The sequence below is a fragment of the Opisthorchis viverrini genome, assembly GCF_000715545.1.
Source record: "Opisthorchis viverrini unplaced genomic scaffold opera_v5_471, whole genome shotgun sequence".
In the NCBI taxonomy this organism is placed as follows: domain Eukaryota; kingdom Metazoa; phylum Platyhelminthes; class Trematoda; order Opisthorchiida; family Opisthorchiidae; genus Opisthorchis; species Opisthorchis viverrini.
Window position 1 is genome coordinate 100200 of NW_008752128.1, and position 17938 is coordinate 118137.

Sequence of the window (17938 nt, forward strand, 5' to 3'; positions counted from 1 at the left end):
CCCCCCCCCCTAATCCACCAGAGCAAGATTTTGACAACTTCACTAACCGATAAGAGCCATTAATTGACACTCATCACGGATCTAGTGTGAAAATCCGAAGAGGATTGACTTACTGATTGGTTCCCCGTCTGCCTTATAACCTGGCCAATTTGGTGACTTGCTCACTTGGCCTGATGAAGCTTTTGTGTCAAGAGCGGAACGTTGCCCAAATAAAAACTACCGATTGTTTATCAAGCTCTTCTGAGACAATAAATATTCTTTGGCTGCAACCAGGAGATCTTCGGTACTCAGGATGGCGACAGAACGCGAACAGGTATAGAGTGACCATGCTCCGACTTAGTAGGATGCTCCAACGGAAAATAAAATGAACAGAAGCGCATATTACGAATGTCAGGAGAGGGCGGTAAAACGCTTTCTTTTACAGGTGCCGCAGATACCTCGAAGCGATCAGCGGCTGCTTGGACAATTTCAGTTACATTCAGTTGGTCTTTCAATCCAAATCCGCGAAGCCGCTCATCTAGTCTGATTGGTGGTGCTCATCTCCTAAATGATCAAAAACGCAACCAAATAAGTAACAGAAAGATTATGCATTAAAATGGCTGAACGGCAGTTGTTGTTGGGTTAGGATATCCCAATAGATGGTTAGGCTATTTTCTTTCGAATATGTTGGGGTATCTGGTGGCTCGGTACGTTGCATTAGTCTCATCAGTAATCACTCCAGTTCTTGCTCTCCTCACTCCGGATAAATAGGCCAGTTTGGGCTCTGTTCACTCACTAAACGGCATCAGTTCGGCTGCATCATCAGTTAGTAGTGCGAAAACGTAAGAGTCTTACACCTGTCCGTTTTCTTGAAATACTCCATGCTGTTTTGAGAGCATCAGTGGTGGTTAGCGTGCGCCTATAATTTGTTTAGATCGGTAAATCAGCTGAACCATTAGCTAGTTTAGGGTGAAGTATGTGAAGTTTTCCAAGGAACGAGGGTTTCATTTAGATTGCCCCAACTTCTTGTCGACCAACCATACACTTTTGTTCTTGTTTGTGTTTGAAGATTCGCTGTTGCCGGACTAATCACTCTCACTAACGGGCTTAAAAGACCAGGACTTCTTTGGGAGAAAATTCACAGAGCTAATTCCAACCGACACGGAAATAAAGTATCTAGCCTCAAGGTGAGAGCCATAGGCAGATTAAGTGGATCGGCCAACAGCAAATCCTCGGCAGTTTCTCGCTAGGAATATAAATTCACTTTTTCTGTTTTGCTGCTTACTATGCTGTCCGAGCACCCTTTTCCGGGTCATTTGGTGTTCCACGCAGTGCGAAATGGCATAGGGCATTGTTCGAAAAACAACTATTCACTGGATTTGTCGGTTGGTGTTTCGCTTTTTGTTCATTAGATGAGACAGCACTACCTAGGCTCTCATTTTTAGGTCCACGGCCATATCCTACCGAGTTTGTATCGTTGCAATTACTCTTCCCTCCACTGAGGCGATCACTCTCCAGTAGAAGACATTTCAGTCTGAACATTTGAGCGTGCATTATTTTATACTCCCTTGAGCTGCACAACTTCCTTGATATTCAAAAAGGTGGACAGAGAATAATCCATCAATGTGGATACAATAATTCTACTCATTTCGAAAGCAATGTTGAGCAGTGGGAGGTTTTTAACCGTTTTCCCTTGCTAATTCTAGGAAATCTGGGTAGTAGTTAAAAAAGCCACAAAATGCCATGTATAGCTGACAATTTCTTCCTTTTTCCACTTTAATCTTAAATTACTCCACCTGTGTAATTTGATGTCAGTGAAAGCAATGTACTGATGACTACTCTTACTTGTCTTGACTTCCAAAACCAAAGTTGCACAGGTTCGGTCTACTACCATAAAGCTCAACCATGGCAATGCCTTCTTCGTGATTGAAACCCCTGAACCATCCATCCACCGACCCGTTTGTGCAGCTGGCGGATTTCATTTTATGTGTGGTCTTTAGTTGAACGAGCTGTTAATGACCTGAGACAACTTGATCAGTGGTGGATTTGACTAGCCAGCAAGGTTATAGAGTTGGAATTCTACCACATGTTTAGTGTAACGCTGTGGTCCGATCCCGAAAAGCGCAACCGCAACCAACACTGACGCCTTTATTGAGATTCATGTGGTAGGTGCAGAGGAATCCCATCAGGAATTTCAGGACGTCCGCATACAAATCTTTCTGAAAGTTCATCAGTGGTTGGCCTATTTTCTGAAGTAATCGATAACTGTTAGACCAGAAGTCACATTGAAAGCTCAGACTGAGGAGCGGGGTGCATGAACAAAGGAAATCGAAATACAGTGGAAGTGATGTGATAGGTAGGACCATTGTATCACCCGTGTATGGTTGCTAGCTCGCTTCTGGACATGCGTTAAAAATTACTTGCTTTTTATACTACTATGATATTGTCAGTAGCAAACCGACTACGACAAACTCACAATATCGTGTGCATAGAAATAAAATAAATAATGCAGATTTCACTGAACTCCACGCAATTTATGCACCCATCAACATCAATAATAAACTGATACGTGACATATACTTGAGACACACATTGTCGCTCTTGTCACCCTATGGCTATAATGAGGCAACATCAGTTCCTGTACGACGCACTTAATAGGTCTTCCGCTGAGCTGTACATTTCTCACCCAAAACTGTTAACTACCAACTGAACTCTCGTTTTTAGGCTGGAGTTTCTGGGCGACGCTGTTCTTGGTTATGTGATCACCATCTATTTGTACGAAAAGCACGTTGAGTTCGATCCAGGTAAGTATACTTATTCTGTTCTGCTAGGTTTCTAAAAAAATATAACAACAGCACCTTCATTTATTCCCTTTTTAAATAGTCAGCAATTACAGTTGTCGAGCACAGAAGACTTAATTGTATTTAGATATACCGTTTTACATTCAGATTCAGTCATGGATCATCTGCTAACTAGTCGTCTTCCCAGTTTGCACTTGCCCATTCCGCACTGTGGATTAAAAGTAATCCGACTAACCGGAAGTCATCAAATTTCCTTCAAACGACTTCGAATTAACGCTATCTCGTCTGGACTTCAGGTAACCGTTTCGGTTTTCTTGAGGTTGTTCATCAGTCGATTCGGTAGACGAAAATTGCGTCGTCATCCTCCCTAAGGTTAACAGCTCTCCAGGATGATCATAATGGAGCACCGATTTCGCTGTACGAACATGGAGTCTTAAGTACTGCAGGCTCGGGAATCGTACTGTGTAGTCTGGGAACTATCCAGAGTGAACAGCTCCGGGCACCATCGAAACTGCTTTCGTTTGTAAACTACTGTTTAAAACCCACGTGAATCTGACTCAAATTGTACTGCAAGCCAGAGGGACACTTTTAGGTGCCTCATCTGTGATCTGGAGTCCACAGAAATTCGTTTCTCCATGGTCCTCAAACCCAAGACTGCTTTCATGGAATGCGAATAGTATTTGTGCATGGCAGGAGAGCCTTGTTATTGATACGACCTACTTTCATATGGTAAACGTAGTGCAGTAGGAGCTGGGGACGTGTTCCTAACCTAGCGCAGATTTGCTCGTTTAGGTAAGCAAGTTAAACGGCCAATCCGTCTCCGACGTTAACTTATGACTATGTATTATGTACAGCTGACAAGCCGTTCATTAATAGTACGACCTCGTCACGTTAACTTTCGTTTGTGCTTATTTTAACCATGCACTACATATTTCATGTACTGGTTCCGAGGTGCGTACGACAGATGACGTTCAAAAAGAGTGGAACATGCGTAAAATGCTTCTCCGGTCTTCGGTACGGGTTAATGTGACATAAATGGCTATCAGGTAACAAATGAGGTGTTAGCATGTCATTATGTTTATAGGTAACACCGCAGAACACACGTACAGGCAAACAACAAAGTAGAAACTTTAAATAAAACATGTGGATTGTGTAAAGCAAGGCGTGGTTGGGTTGAGTTCACCTTGTGCCCATAAAGCCGGTTGTATTAAACCTGTTCTGCTTTGACCCATATAATCCAACTTGAGCATTCTACAAGTGTTGTGACCTCTTGAACGGTCGTGAAACTCTGTATCGACCCTTGGCTCTCTGCTTTGCCCACTGTGGGATATCAAAGGGCACCGTAACTTCAGATAGCCCTTTACGGAGACAACTGGGGATTATTACAACAGTGTTCATAGGGTAGTCGCAGTGTTCCACAAGGTCGTGCTAGAAGCTCCTTGAGGGGACGAAAAGCGTCGAGCTAAATATGCTCGATCCAAATTGGCTGGCATTCTGGCCAATCAGGGCGTGCCTTCGTTTGGTCCGTAGCCTGCAGGTGACATCCGTCCAAATGATGTGATGGTCGGCTTCCGGACAGCAAGTGCGCAACTTATCGGAAATTCCAATGTCTCATGTACATATGGAACGAATTCCAATAACATATATGCGCCAGCTGCTGTTAATCACCTGGAGGTTTGATCTTTTGAATTAGAGCCCAGGAGTATTGGTAGTTATAAATTGTCAGTAATCACATAATCACTTGGTTTTCGTCGTTTGGAAGGAAAGTCAGCACCTGTTTTTTTTGTTTGACCAGTTGGATGTTATGTCCATGTGAATCCTTGAAATGTGGTACAGGAATTAATCTTGTCTCAGGTGTATGTGGTGCGCGCAACTATTCTGATTGTTGATTTGAAAGCATATACGTATCTGCATTGCGAGCTGACAATCGCCCACTCACGACTACCTGTTTAGACACTGGGGCGTTCATCTTTCGCCACCGTGTGACCCTTTGTTTAGCTGCGTACCACCACACTACTACAGTTATGTGGCTGGAACAGCTGAGTTGGTGTGATATGTTTTCAGCAACTAACCACCTGTCAGGGCGAAGCTTTTGATATTGAATGTGTTTTGCGAACTGAGCCTTGGCTCTGATTTATCTAAATGCTGATTCTCTCCTCGATTGCCAAAGTAAGAAAATTTCGAGCTGTTTGAACCAGTGGTTTTCAGAAGAGGCAACATGGTCCTTGGGAGTACTTTTTTACGTGTTGGTGGGAACACACTCATTGGGGGGGGGGTTGAGGACTACTTGAGTTGTACCCTCACCGAGTCAGGGCTCCCAGTGAGAATATGCTGTCTTGTTTCCCACCGGTAGCTTGCAGGAATAGTATAGGTTATCACTAAAAGTCGCCATGACTGTGTAAATCCCAAATATCTTTATCCTTGAACCAGATTAACAATTTTTTTGGAAAATTCCTTTAACTGGGACGGTCATTTGCTATTCCTGACTGATGTGATTCTCATGGAGTCTTGCGGAATTTCAATCAACGATCGAAAACCTCCTATTAGAAGTAAGTAAAACCAAAAGCGTAGTGGATTACTGTGTACAATCAACCACATTCTGTCTAATGAAAGCGTTCCCCTCGGGTGATGCTAAGATTTATTTTGTCAGATAAAAAAGGGTCTTCTGAAANTCAAAAATATCCCAGCGAACTTCTTCGCCATCCGAACCAAATTGTCTTTTTGCAGGTGTTTGCGAGGTTTGTAGAATTCTCATTCAGGTCACCCTAACGAGAACAGTGTTCTTTCTGCCCTTGTGCAATTATTCCACACCAAAGAGTGAAATAAATCATGAAGCCGATTAGGCCTCTGAAGCGTCCAGCGTGCAGCACTATAGCAGAGGCGACACGCGTGCCTCCATTATATCAGACGCTCAATGTTCACTTCCCGCAACCACCAACAAAATGCAGCGTGGATAAGCTTCAGCTGGAGCGATATGAGTCCAGTACTTCACCTTTTTGGGTGGACTACCGGGTAAAGTAGCGTGGGAATTTTTCTGATGAAAGCTGTGTAAATGTTTGTTTTCGAATTATTGATGGGTGACCCTACTGAACCATCGCTAGTAAACAGCGTTTGATTTGCGGAGAGAATTTTCGGTACAATGGCGCATTTTCACGTTACTTGACAGTTCGGCTTTTCGTGTTCTGTTTCAATAATCGTCCTGGACAAATGTAATGCACTTCGGGTTACAAAGCAGATTTTCATCCCGCGAACTAACTCAGTCTGTACCGGAAACCCAAGTTTTTCCATTTTTGTGAAGAGTGTATTTTCCAATATTGGGAAGAAAGTAAACATCCCATCACTCGTGAATATTACTCCTTGTAATCTGCACTTGGGATTGGATTGGTCGGCCAAAGACTCCGGAATCACATTTTTTCGACATGAGCAACTGTGCCATGTCCTTACAAATTCGAATTGATTCGTGATAGTTCAGCCAGCTTCTCTTCAGAACAAAATGCATGCATACTCAAGCCTGACTGTCCTTAGCCGATTCCGCACTAAATCGCCTTCAAGATTGTGCCGAAAAATCATTGGACCCTCCGCGTTTTTGCCAACACAAAGCGAATTATTCCAAGTAGTACGAAAACCCACTTGTGAACAGTATCTTGGTCTACTGTTGTCGCTCGGCAGCTGGAAGGAATATTAGTAGTATAATAACAAATTGTCTGCACTTTTAGAGGTATCAGTGCATAAGAAACGTGTTACAGTTTCTAGGAATGCGGGACACTAAGCACAGCTCATAGAGTTTCTAGCTCCCGTTTCGCGTTGATTCTTTGATTGCTTCTGTATCCAGATTCATACATATGTCCGGGCACAAAAAACGCTATAGTTGAATGGCACCCTTAGTTTCAGGTTGAGGGTGGAAATCCCAGTTTTTCTGGGAAATCGGTCGCCTCCCTGGTTAAGGTACGATGGAAATGATGCAGCAGTTAGGACCACCAAATCGCCCGTATGCGGTTTGTAGCTGATGAGATGGCGTTTATTCCAACACGGCTCTCTGGGCTGTTGACGATAGATATACCTTCTATGATCCGCTGGAATTATTTTAACTTACAAGTACACCTCGAGGTAAGGCAAAAATGTGGTTCCCATAGAAGAGGTACAACTGGAGGCTTTAGTGAAATAGTGAATAAAGTGAGCTTACGTACACCATTTTCAACGAGAACGGCTCCTAACAGCACGCCTAATAGTTCAGTCACATATCGAAAAAACAGTGGAATTATAGGAAAAAGAGATCTGAATTACAAGACATTATGCATGTGAATAATCTGGTGTTGCGAAACCAGCTTCTGTGGAAGTATAGGCCCTCACCTCACCCGATAGCTTGTGACATCTATTTCGCCAGGCCTGTGGGTCTTTCGTTAGGTCACCCCCATATCGCTTGTCTGTTTGTTCTGGCTTGCTGTTCAGCCATTGCTGTAAAGATGTGGCCGGACATTGAGCATCGTTTCGCCAAAGCATTGTAACATCGATCGGCGGACTTTCCTGGTCCACCTTCGTGTTTGGCCTTCACGCAAATGTAACGTGTGCAGTCCTTGGTGGATGCATTAGGGACATTAATAAGGCCATCGTTCTGGGCGAAATTTCATCTTTTGCAAACCTAGGTGTGACTTGCTCTATCAGCACATGTGTTCTCACCCCATATCTGTCTTGAATGGGGAAAATCGACGAATGAATGTGATTAGATCTGGAATCTCCCTAAACCCTTGAAATCAACCCCTGAGGATTAATCCTCCCGGTAAACGGGAGTCTGTTTCAACTGCATCCCCCGGGCGCCTTCGTTCACACCAAGGTTTTCGCCCGGCTTGTTTCGTACCGCTGTTTCGTGGAACGGAAGATCGAAGTTTAACATGATATGTATATCTGACTGTTGTCCCCGCTCCAGTGCCTGGTGCCGCTGCAAACAAGCGTGTGTGCAAGTACGGCGGCCTGGCGCTGTATTTTTAAGGGCACTGTCTGACCATGGTCCTGGGCTGTCTGGTGCGTTCAGCAGAGCTTGAGGGTCTCAGTAGGTTTCGGTTGTTCTGGATGATCTTCAAAATTCTGACTTTTCTGAGACATCTGCTTGGTTGATTTCACTAGAAATTTTCAATGGAACCTAGGGACTGCAATCCGGGATTTCAACAGAGGTAGCAAAACCTACGGCTTTGGCTTTACCGGTGAAACAGGAATGTAGGTCAGCAAAATCACACCACATGTAGCAAACCATTTTCCGATAGATGTCAAGAGACCCGAAAACGTTTCTGGATTGTTCATCGTCTTTAAAGAATTTCCGCACACCGAAAACCTTTTTGCCTTGGGGTGTTTGGTTGGTGGTTTCTTATATGAGGATAAACCAGTGAAATAAAAAATAACTGAATTTAGGGCCAAATGTGATTTGTCCCAAAAGGCATTTCATTCCGATATGTGCTCATCGGTTGGATGTGGTAGTATCAGTGGTGTGAAGCTCTGGATGACAATGCATAATAGCCTTGGGCGGCCGGCCGGTGGTCCCAATTGCGCACAGGCGGTTATGAATTGGTCTTGTTTCTTGTTCTAGCTCGACGTATTTGTTACGCAGCTGGAGCGGTTAAGAATATTCTCTACAAACGCATCACCTGAGCTAAAACGCGAAAACCTCAACCAAACGGAGATTTCCTCACATAGAACGCTGCATCTTTCATCTAGCGCTTTCGAGTAAGACTGTTCTCTACCTCTAAATACGATTGAGCTTCAAATTGTTTGCTATGATGCCTCGGGTTTGTGTTTTCGCAGCAGCTTTGTTCCGGTTGTGTCCCTACCCTGCGGAATCATCCGGCGTTTTCCCTTCGGACGAGCACCAGGATTTTCGCTATCCTCTCACGACTGTCCCTAGTAATGAATATATCTTTCGATTTCTGCTCAGGCCAGTTGACCGAATCTCGTTCGAACATCGTCAGCAACAATAGTTTGGCCTGTGCTATCGTCGAACATCAACTTCATCCATATATCACTCACAATCAACCCGCCTTTGATACTGCTGTTGATTTTATTCAATTTATTTTGGATACGACCACCTCCTTGTCGGATCAGTTAGAAGTAAGTCGAATATGTCTGCATCTCGTTGAACGTTGTCAATCCAATGCTCTGTTTCGGTGTGCAGTAGTCTCTCCGAACAAGAGCCGCCCGTGGGACTTGTCATCTAGCAAAACACTTTAGTCCACTCCTGGAAAAACTCATTTAATGAACCAAAACCACTGAGTTTTCGTTAGAGTACAAAGCATATACCGTTTCGAATCCTGCATTAGTTCGCATTCGTGCGAGTGCGATTGACCGTGCAGTTGCTTGTGTCAGCCACCGTTGTTTGTTCGGACTGCTTTGACTGTTTGCCTGTCTTGCTGACCTAAGAATCCTTGCCGATTGGGTTACCTTAGCCTGTGTTGACTCTCAGTTGTTCATCAAAATATTCTGACGATTAGTTGGGAGTCGAACCGAGTTCGGACAGCTATTGGCTGATCGTGTAGCCTTTCGCTGCAAGTTCTGCACCACCTTCCTTTCCTGCAGGGGCTTTTCACAGTAATCTCTTCTGAGAGGAGTTTCGCGGACCAACTAACTAGCTTGTTTCGTGCGATAGCTAAGTGCTTCTTTTTTAGACGGAAATGGGAGAGATGGCTCAAGTGGTTAGAGGGCGAATCTACGGACCGGAAGGTCCGTGGTTTGAGCCCGACCTCCCCTCTCTAGGCTTGGGCACCCGGGCAGTATCCCAGCCCTCTGGTTGCATGGCAGCTAGGCACCGGAAGGGTTCTACGCCGGAACGTTTTTTTAAAAGTTTTTCTTTATTTTTTTACCTAACGAGTCCTAAGGTGGACGAAACCGGTTGCGGGCTGTCGAAGATTTTTCGGCTACTCCGTGTGCACTTTAAACTAAATTTCGGTTCGTGTACCACGACGGATAACGATTAACACATTTCACCGCAGGTGATGATTCTCAAAATGTATCCAAACGTTATACGAGAAGTAAGTACATGTATTAGTAGAAAGCCCATCTTACATCTGTTGTCGACTTTCCAGTAAATTGAACCAATCAAGAAGCCATCCTCTCAGAAGGTTTTGGTTAACAATCGATGGATTTATTGCTGAACGGAGCAATACGTCAACCGATTAATTACCAAGCTCTTATAAAACGTTGAATACCATCCGTTGCTGATGTCCACATTTTTCACTCGTATTAGGCCAGCAAAACCTTCTTCCCTCAAAAATGACGTATTCATTCGCACATTCGGGGCAAAATGAACTTGTTCTGCAGACCATCTGCAATGAAAACGGGTATTCGTTATTAACGAGTATACACTCATTTGCAAACTAATTTGGTTTTTCGAGAGACTCACCTGGAACCCAGCTGAATCTCGTTTGTGATGTTCGTTGTTGTTGTATTCGTTATTTCCCGAAGTTTATAGTAATTTGTCTGTTCATGACCTTTGTTAGACTCTAATTCTCACTCCTCAAGATTATCTGATTGGATCAATATCCAACTATTGAATGACTAGGGCGTCTTCCCCATGTTCGTGTGTTTCAAACACACAGTACCTGAAAACACCAACTGGACAGGTTGGACCCGCAAATACAAAATGGGGGATGTTTTGTTTGCTATATGCGGTTGCCAGCACCTTCGCATTGAACCACCATACGGAGTTTTCGGTAACTCGTTGACTTTCCCAGGCTCTATCGAGGAAGACTGGGCAGGCCAGATTTTCCCAGTAAGCTGCAATGCACCCGTTCATTACTGCATCGTCCAACAACGTCCAGCTGCTGTCCAACAACGTTGACGAACCCTGCTTTTTAACCTCTAACCGTTCCGAACAGACTATTCTATTGCTCATATCAAAAGCATGATCCAATGATTAGAACCAATAAGGATCAGGGGCAGTGCGATGTGGAAACATCACTAGGTAGATTCGTAAGCACTGTGCATATCTTGTTTTCCCCAGATGCAATTACCGATTGGATCATCCAACAGTTTTGTACCGTTTCAACACGTAACATGATCTTTTAGGACTTAAGTGCCTACTATATTGAAATTGGCAATAAAAGCTGCCTTGAATGTTGTACTGGAAACCTGAATGTGGTAAGTTGCTTCGAAGCGGAAGGAACAGGTGGCCTGGTTAGGGTTTCGAACGCTCCATATGGAGTTGTATTATTGCACCACACAATTCAGTCACAGGTATATACAATCCATGAGTGTGACTGAATTGCGACAGGCTGAGCTATTACTATTCGCAGAATGTAAACGAATACATCGTGATAAGTGTTGTTCCGTCTTGTTCGCCTTTAGCTACTCAATCAAGAAGTGCTGAAGGGCTTGCGTGCCAAGATCCTCGCCGATGTATTCGAGGCGATCGTGGGTGCAATATTTGTGGACACCCAGGGTAGTTTATCCACCGTGTCTCAGCTTATTCATAGATTGTTGGATTCACGGATTGGTAAGTGTCGTTTTTTTATCGGGATTTTGGCTGATCAGGTACATCAAAATAGAATAAACTTGTTATGAGACATAGGTTCAACCTGTGAAAATAGTTCCAGGTGAATGCTTCTGATCTTGCTGGAATTGCCTAACCAGAGCCCTCATATGCCAATATCTTGTTACTGGGGCGGGGATCCTTTTGGATTTATGTCCGCCCTTGTTTACCATTGTGTACTATTCCAAGGTTGATCCCGTCCGGTAAGCGCTAATTCCGACGGAAACAGCACGGTGATTGTTCTGATAGCCACCATATCGTAGCAGTCCCCTCGCTCCTCATGTTAATCTTTTTAGTAGATTTCTATACATTCGTCAGAAACCCTAGAGTGATGAAAGACCTTTGCAGTATCTCAGTTCCCATATTCCCTACAACGGCAGCCATGTGCGTCGACTATATTATGATAGTTTTCACTGTCGCATCTGCAACTTCATTTTATACCACACTAGACATTCATAGACACGTAGAAATTTAAAATTGTGCACGAACCAGTAAGTCTCGCTTACCCCAAACATTTTGTGAACAATTAAACATAACATTCATATCAGACAAACTCCGATAGAAACGACGAATCGTTTGTTACCAGCTTACATTTCCGACCCACTGGCGACGAACACAACTATATCGCTAGTCGTTCACCAGGGCCTCCTCAAGGTCATCAATGTCATGTCGGTTTATTGAATGTAAAACGCCAAAGCACGAAATTGTTTGCAACCAGACTATACTATTTCCACAGTCATTTTCACATCAACTCGAGCCATAAAGTTATACCTACCTGCAACAGAAAGGTGCGGGATTGTAGGTTAGAAAAACTGGAAACCAGCAAACTAAATCGTTGACAGTCCGCAAACCATTACAACATTGGTACGATTCTCTTGGTTACTATTCCCCTGTTTGACTTCCCAAGTGGTGATTTTCACCCTAATGCAATCATCTTATTCACTACTCTCTCTTAACCTTTCCAGATGATTATTTATTACGGAATCCCATGAATCCTCTCAAATCCATGCACATTTTGCATCCCCGCCTCAAGTATACGTGAGTTTAATGAGGCGCTTGAATGTGCCGTTGAATTACTTTTGTAATACTCGGATACCTTCACGTTACCTGCACATGATAGTTGCATACGACTGTCAGCAGCAAGTTCGATAGTGGTAATTCATTCGTGAATGCAACGTCGTGTAATAACCTTGTTTGCATAACGTAACTGCACTTGCGTAGCACAAAAGATTTCGGTACGACGAGACAAGATTGAGGAATAACTCTTGAACGCAAGTCGCAAATGGTTCGAAAAAACCAACAACCCAACCCTGGACTCAAGTGACGGATTATTTAATGATCCTATAGTCTGGGTAATTCTGATTCTTCAAACGCAGGAACCCGGTGTCAGCGTTCATCCGATAAGAAACGAAACATGAAAATCTGGGCGTTAACCGTGCGTGGGCGGAACTTGCGCGTGGTCGTTGCATGAACAACTTACCTAGCCGATGTTTAGAGATATTCACTGACATGGTATTTATTGTAGTTCACAGTAAGTCAGAAAAACACGTAGGTAATGACACGGGTGTATTGTGCACACGCGGCCAAACGGTCCGCTTTCCTGGCGGGTGAGCAAACACTTGAGTCACATATCCATTCAACCCATAACGCGCTAGTGAGCACATCAATCGAAAACGCACCCAATCAGCCACTCAAGTCACACGTCGGATCGATGGTGGAACGACGAACGGACGCACACGCGCAAACTCTGACACACCGAAGCAGCTGTTACAGTATTCAAAACCACCCCGTTGTACGCGGTACGATCCTGGTTTTCCACCATCGACTTCACTACCAAACCCGATCTGTAACCACAGGTCATTTCTCTATTAACTTCTGAGCGAATTAGCTTAATCTGAGCTCTCTTGCTTTCTTCGAATTGCATGATAGCGACTCACCTAGGTGCTACACCTGACAGATTTTTTGGTCGGTGGACTGAGGTTAATCATCCAAGCTTTTTTTCTACTCGTAACTTCATGGCCTATAGGCTGCGAACGAGCACTGTGAAGAACGATTCTCCTCGCATCGCAAGCCACATCCGAACCAAAACAAGCACTCTAGTTGTATAGATGTAGTACACTATTCATTAAGAAGATCGTGAACGATCAATTTAGCTGGGTTCCAAGTGGGTCCCCGTCAAAACTAAATTGGTTTTGTGTTGGCACTAGTTGTTTATACGACCCTTTCAAGAAACAGAAAAACACGACGAGATCGTTTGAAAGGGAGGCGGTTTTGAATGCCTGATTACCTTAGGATAATGTTGGCATAGATTTCGTTCCTGGTAAAGTTATACAGTTGAGCAGACTCCACCTACAACGATGCGGAGTTCGTATGAAGATCGCTCACTTCCAGTCAGTTGGCTTGATAGAATGCGTCAGAGGTGTTTAGAATGGAATCTTTCCAGTCCATCGAATGGCAAGCGGTCGGGCTACACCTATGCATCATTGGGGCTTCATCTCCGCAGAATATTTCCTGGCTTCGTCTCCTTCACTCGTCCTCTTTTCAGTAACCAGTAACCGCGGAAGCGACATTGGTTTTCCTTCCTTGATGCATGCGCTTCTCAAGTGTCAAAGCTCTCTATCCTAAAATCAATGTATTAACTCCGATTGTTACACTTCCTTTCCTGTTCTAGCGAGGGTCAAGTAGAAGAAGCAGAAGCCGGAAAAAAGTACAAGCTTTGTGCTACGGTCTCTGGAGGACAAGTCTTCACTTATGGAGCGACACGCAATGAAGCACGCCTTGCCCTGGCACGCCATCTTCAAGTTCCACTGCGTACAATAGACCAGAATCAATGCTAGAGAAGATTGGGCTACTGGCGTATAGTGATCAATACCAACTGCACTGCCTTCAAACTTTATACAAATGCCTGCATTTCCCCTGTTGTTTGTAGTATTTTGCAATTCAACTTTTCTATCTTGGACACCTTTTATATCAAGTCATATTATTGAATGCAATAGCGATTCAGTTTTCTCGTCTTCCTGTCGCTGTCAGCCACCTCGCCCCCCCCCCCCCGGAGGAGGGCAATTGGGGTTAAAGGGGGACAGTATTCCGAGTCAGTGGGTGATGGCTCACTTGAAATGTGCTTCCGTTTACACAAAAATTCATGTCACATCTGCGCCATAGTTATCAGAGGCTGGCAAAAGCTGACCTGGTCTTTCCGATTCAAGAACTACTGTCATCTCCAGCTAGTCCCCCGGAAACAAATTTACCTACCACGTAGATTGTTTAACCTGCAAGCACGAGGTTTGGGTTTGATCCAACTAAATCTTGTAGCAGCACTTTACACTTTGCAGGCGTGAGGCGCATGCCAAACCTAACGACAGCGTTATTTATGTTGAAATAATAGGCGTTTCTGAAGGATCTGAACCACGGAGAGCGATTCGTCCGCGTACTCAGCGTCTGTGAGCGAACATGGGAGCATGTCCACTTCCGAGGCTTCGGATGCAGTCAGAAATTTCAAGCAACACACCGTTAACAGGTTTAGGGTGTAGTGACCTCAGGCTGCATTTGGGAAGGATCTGAACCAAGGAGAGCTCGCCGTATACTCCTACGCCCCCACAGGAGTTCGCACACAGTGCCCTTACAAGGGATATCAATTTTGAAGGGAACACTGGGTTTTCCGAGTTAGAAGCAGCTTTCACGTCAAGAAAAACTACCAAGTTGGGACATTTCAAACAATGGTACTGTTCAAGGACTTATCTCAAAGTAGAGGTATGTCGATGCATCCACGATCAGGGCAAGACCCAGCCTGATTCTCGCGAATCTGCCTCTCGACCAGCCCGTTGATCTCATGACGCTTTTTGTATGGCGTTTTTGCGCCCTCTGAAGACTGAGATGGCGGTCGAGGAGCTCTATTAGACTGGTATTCTGCTTTTTTCCCAAATTTTTTTTAATAATATGGACGTCAGACTTTACCAGGACCTTACCGTCCTTGGAGAGCGTGAAGTACGGACCATCCGTGACAGGTGGCTTGTCACGTTGGCAGTTTGATATATCACACGCTGGATTTGCTAACGGTGGGCTGGTTTGGATGTTCCCTTTAGGCCTGCCGGTTGTGTTGAAAGAGGCCAGCTGAACTGTTCTTTTACATGCTTTGCCCGTCAATCAAGAAAAATTGGTTTTATGTGCATGGATGCATGCAGCTCCGTGTGGTGCCTCTGAAAAATTTCCGTCGCCTGATTTTCTAACAGGTTCCCCCGATACCACGATATCTTTTTCATATAAACTGCTGCCAGATGTTAGTTGCACAAAAAACTATGCAGCCGTGGTGAATACGCTGACCCAATGAAAGACTACAGTCCTCGAATACTAACATCGTTACGGAGCGTTTTTTAAACTTTTTATGACAATTCCTAATCAGTGTATAGGTAGAGGGCATCTGAAACTGATTGGACGCATTGTGTGTATGGTTCGCTCACACATTTGGCTTTGAAAATGTTGACATCGGAGGTTCGATTCTGCGGTATTTGGAGATCCTAATGTACCCAAAAAATGATCTGCACCAGTTCCAGAATTGCGAAAGCAATGAGCAATGTTAAGCCAGTATACAATTAAATATCACGCGCAAACTCCGAAATCCCTTCACTGCTAATGCAGGTACACATGGATAGATCTACTCAGGTATTTCATTTTCATCATCCATGGCATGACTAATGTTTTGCTGCCGTGAAGCGACTGGCATCGGTTGGCAGTTGCGAATTTATCTGTTTGTTGAAGTGCTACTTAGCTCATGGGGGGAAACAAACTGTCAAAATAGTACAGGTTTCCTCAGAGAAGTTGTTGTTCCACTCAGCCAAATGGGTCTACTATTGACTCGTCGCTCTCACTAGTCTGGGTACGACTGGGTCTATACATGTTCAGTTAAGCGGGGATGGAAAACCATGAGTCATTACTGAGGTCGTTTGTCTGTACTGTAGTCTGCCATAGGGTGAAACGGTTGAGTTTATTATCAGCCATATCACATGCTACTGAGGGTCGACTTGGCGAATACGGTCCATTTAAAGACCACATTACGAGGTGGGAATCAACAGCGAATGAAGTCCACGTTCTCCGTTAAAAACGGAATCGAGCAGAAATTCGCTGGGCGGCGCGGTACTGACCACATGTGGTGTTTCCATCGAGCCATCAATAAACCGATGAGCGACACGCCAATTCGTGGTCGTTGAACTATTTCTTGGCAATCTAAGCTTCTCTGAACTGAGCAGAAACCCACGAACATAAACAAAACAAATTAAGTGTAATAAGTATATGAAGTTGTTGATCTAAACTAGTGGAGTAAAAAATCAGAAAGTACGGAACTAGCCCTTTTCATAGTAAAGTCATGAAAGTTCAAGTCGTAAGTGAAATGTGTGGTCAATCACCGGTGGTATAGCGAATTCATTAATGAATCTTACGAAATGGGAAATCCACCAATAATCATGATGACATATCCATTGCACTTTCGTCCTCAGGCCCAAACGATTTATGGCGGTAATTCTAATAACAAAAGAAAAAATGCATCCAACGTGATACACCAATTACAAGTTTTGCGTTCACATGGCAGGCAAGTACTACATGCCAATGAGTCGAGTGAAAGGACCACAATCGACCGGTCACATTGCACAATCTAGTAAGGTATTCTACCAGGTTGTTATGGAGATAAAATTATAGCATGATTAGCCGACTATGCATGGAACAGTCCATCGACTGACAATTCAGCATGCTATTTTCGTGTTTTATGAAGTAGGCGAACTACATTATACCATACGAAACTGGTCCAAATTTGGAGGACGGTGATCCCTCTAGATGAGATCATGAAACCGAACGAGTACTTTTTCGTACCGGAAATCCGCTTTTGGAAAGCTTTAGTCTTCGGTCAAAAATCCACGAAATACTCCGGGATTATTTCGGCCTAGTCATATAAATTAGTTAATGCAATTGGTAATGATTACCGGTAATAGTCGGGTTCGAGGTGGCAATCTGTTTTTTTTTAAGAGGAATGAGCCTAGTGGTGTGGCGCTTTCGACAAGTATATTTCATGGTATTCCTTGGCAAACGTTCATCCCTCAGTTGCATTGAAGGCAATGAGGGCCTACCAATTTGTCGAAAATGAAAATTAGTGCCACGAGTTAAACAACCTCAAGGTCAAGCGTAAAATTGTTCGAAACAAGTGTTCCCCAAGTGAAATTATAGAAAACCGCATTCACACGCTGAAATGCTATTGTTTCGCTAACAGTTCTGCGGTAATGTTGTTTAGCACCATTGTTCTGTAAAATGAGCCGCCACGGCCGTAGACATGTAGCTTTTATGGACCCACTCGATCATACCAGATCATTTAAGTCTCCAAGACCCAAATAACTATCACAGGCTGAGAAACACCGACAATGGCCAGCTCGAACGTTCACCGGAAACCTTCCCTTAGGGTCAAGAAGATCATATCAAAGTGTACGCCCGCTAAACACTCCTCTTGATCATTGAGAATGTCTTGGATCACCTTTCTTAGTGAAGACAGTAGCAGCGAGTACCGGCATTCTATCAACGGAAACATACCAAATATGGATTCCAGGTCCTCGATTTCAATGTATCCGACCCCAACTTCTCGACCCTATTAGGACCTCATTAGGGGATC

At 44.1% G+C, this 17938-nt stretch overlaps 3 protein-coding genes across 3 annotated transcripts in view; 1 reads left to right on the top strand and 2 right to left on the bottom strand.

Annotated features, from left to right (window-relative positions):
- Positions 1-7280, bottom strand: part of T265_11262 (hypothetical protein) — a gene marked incomplete at both ends in the record, with an annotated part of 26465 nt that extends 19185 nt beyond the window's left edge. The window contains one exon of the mRNA XM_009177873.1: positions 7131-7280. Coding sequence (XP_009176137.1) covers positions 7131-7280 — 150 coding nt within the window. The remainder of the gene's footprint in view (positions 1-7130) is intronic.
- The window catches only part of T265_11263 (hypothetical protein), a gene marked incomplete at both ends in the record, with an annotated part of 38297 nt that extends 24017 nt beyond the window's left edge, over positions 1-14280 (top strand). Inside the window, 5 exons of the mRNA XM_009177872.1 lie at positions 2704-2783; positions 8704-8876; positions 11109-11256; positions 12258-12330; positions 13964-14280. Coding sequence (XP_009176136.1) covers positions 2704-2783; positions 8704-8876; positions 11109-11256; positions 12258-12330; positions 13964-14129 — 640 coding nt within the window. The remainder of the gene's footprint in view (positions 1-2703; positions 2784-8703; positions 8877-11108; positions 11257-12257; positions 12331-13963) is intronic.
- A 2282-nt stretch (positions 14281-16562) lies between these two features.
- T265_11264 (hypothetical protein) overlaps positions 16563-17938 on the bottom strand; it is a gene marked incomplete at both ends in the record, with an annotated part of 30798 nt that continues 29422 nt past the window's right edge. The window contains one exon of the mRNA XM_009177874.1: positions 16563-16806. Coding sequence (XP_009176138.1) covers positions 16793-16806 — 14 coding nt within the window. The remainder of the gene's footprint in view (positions 16807-17938) is intronic.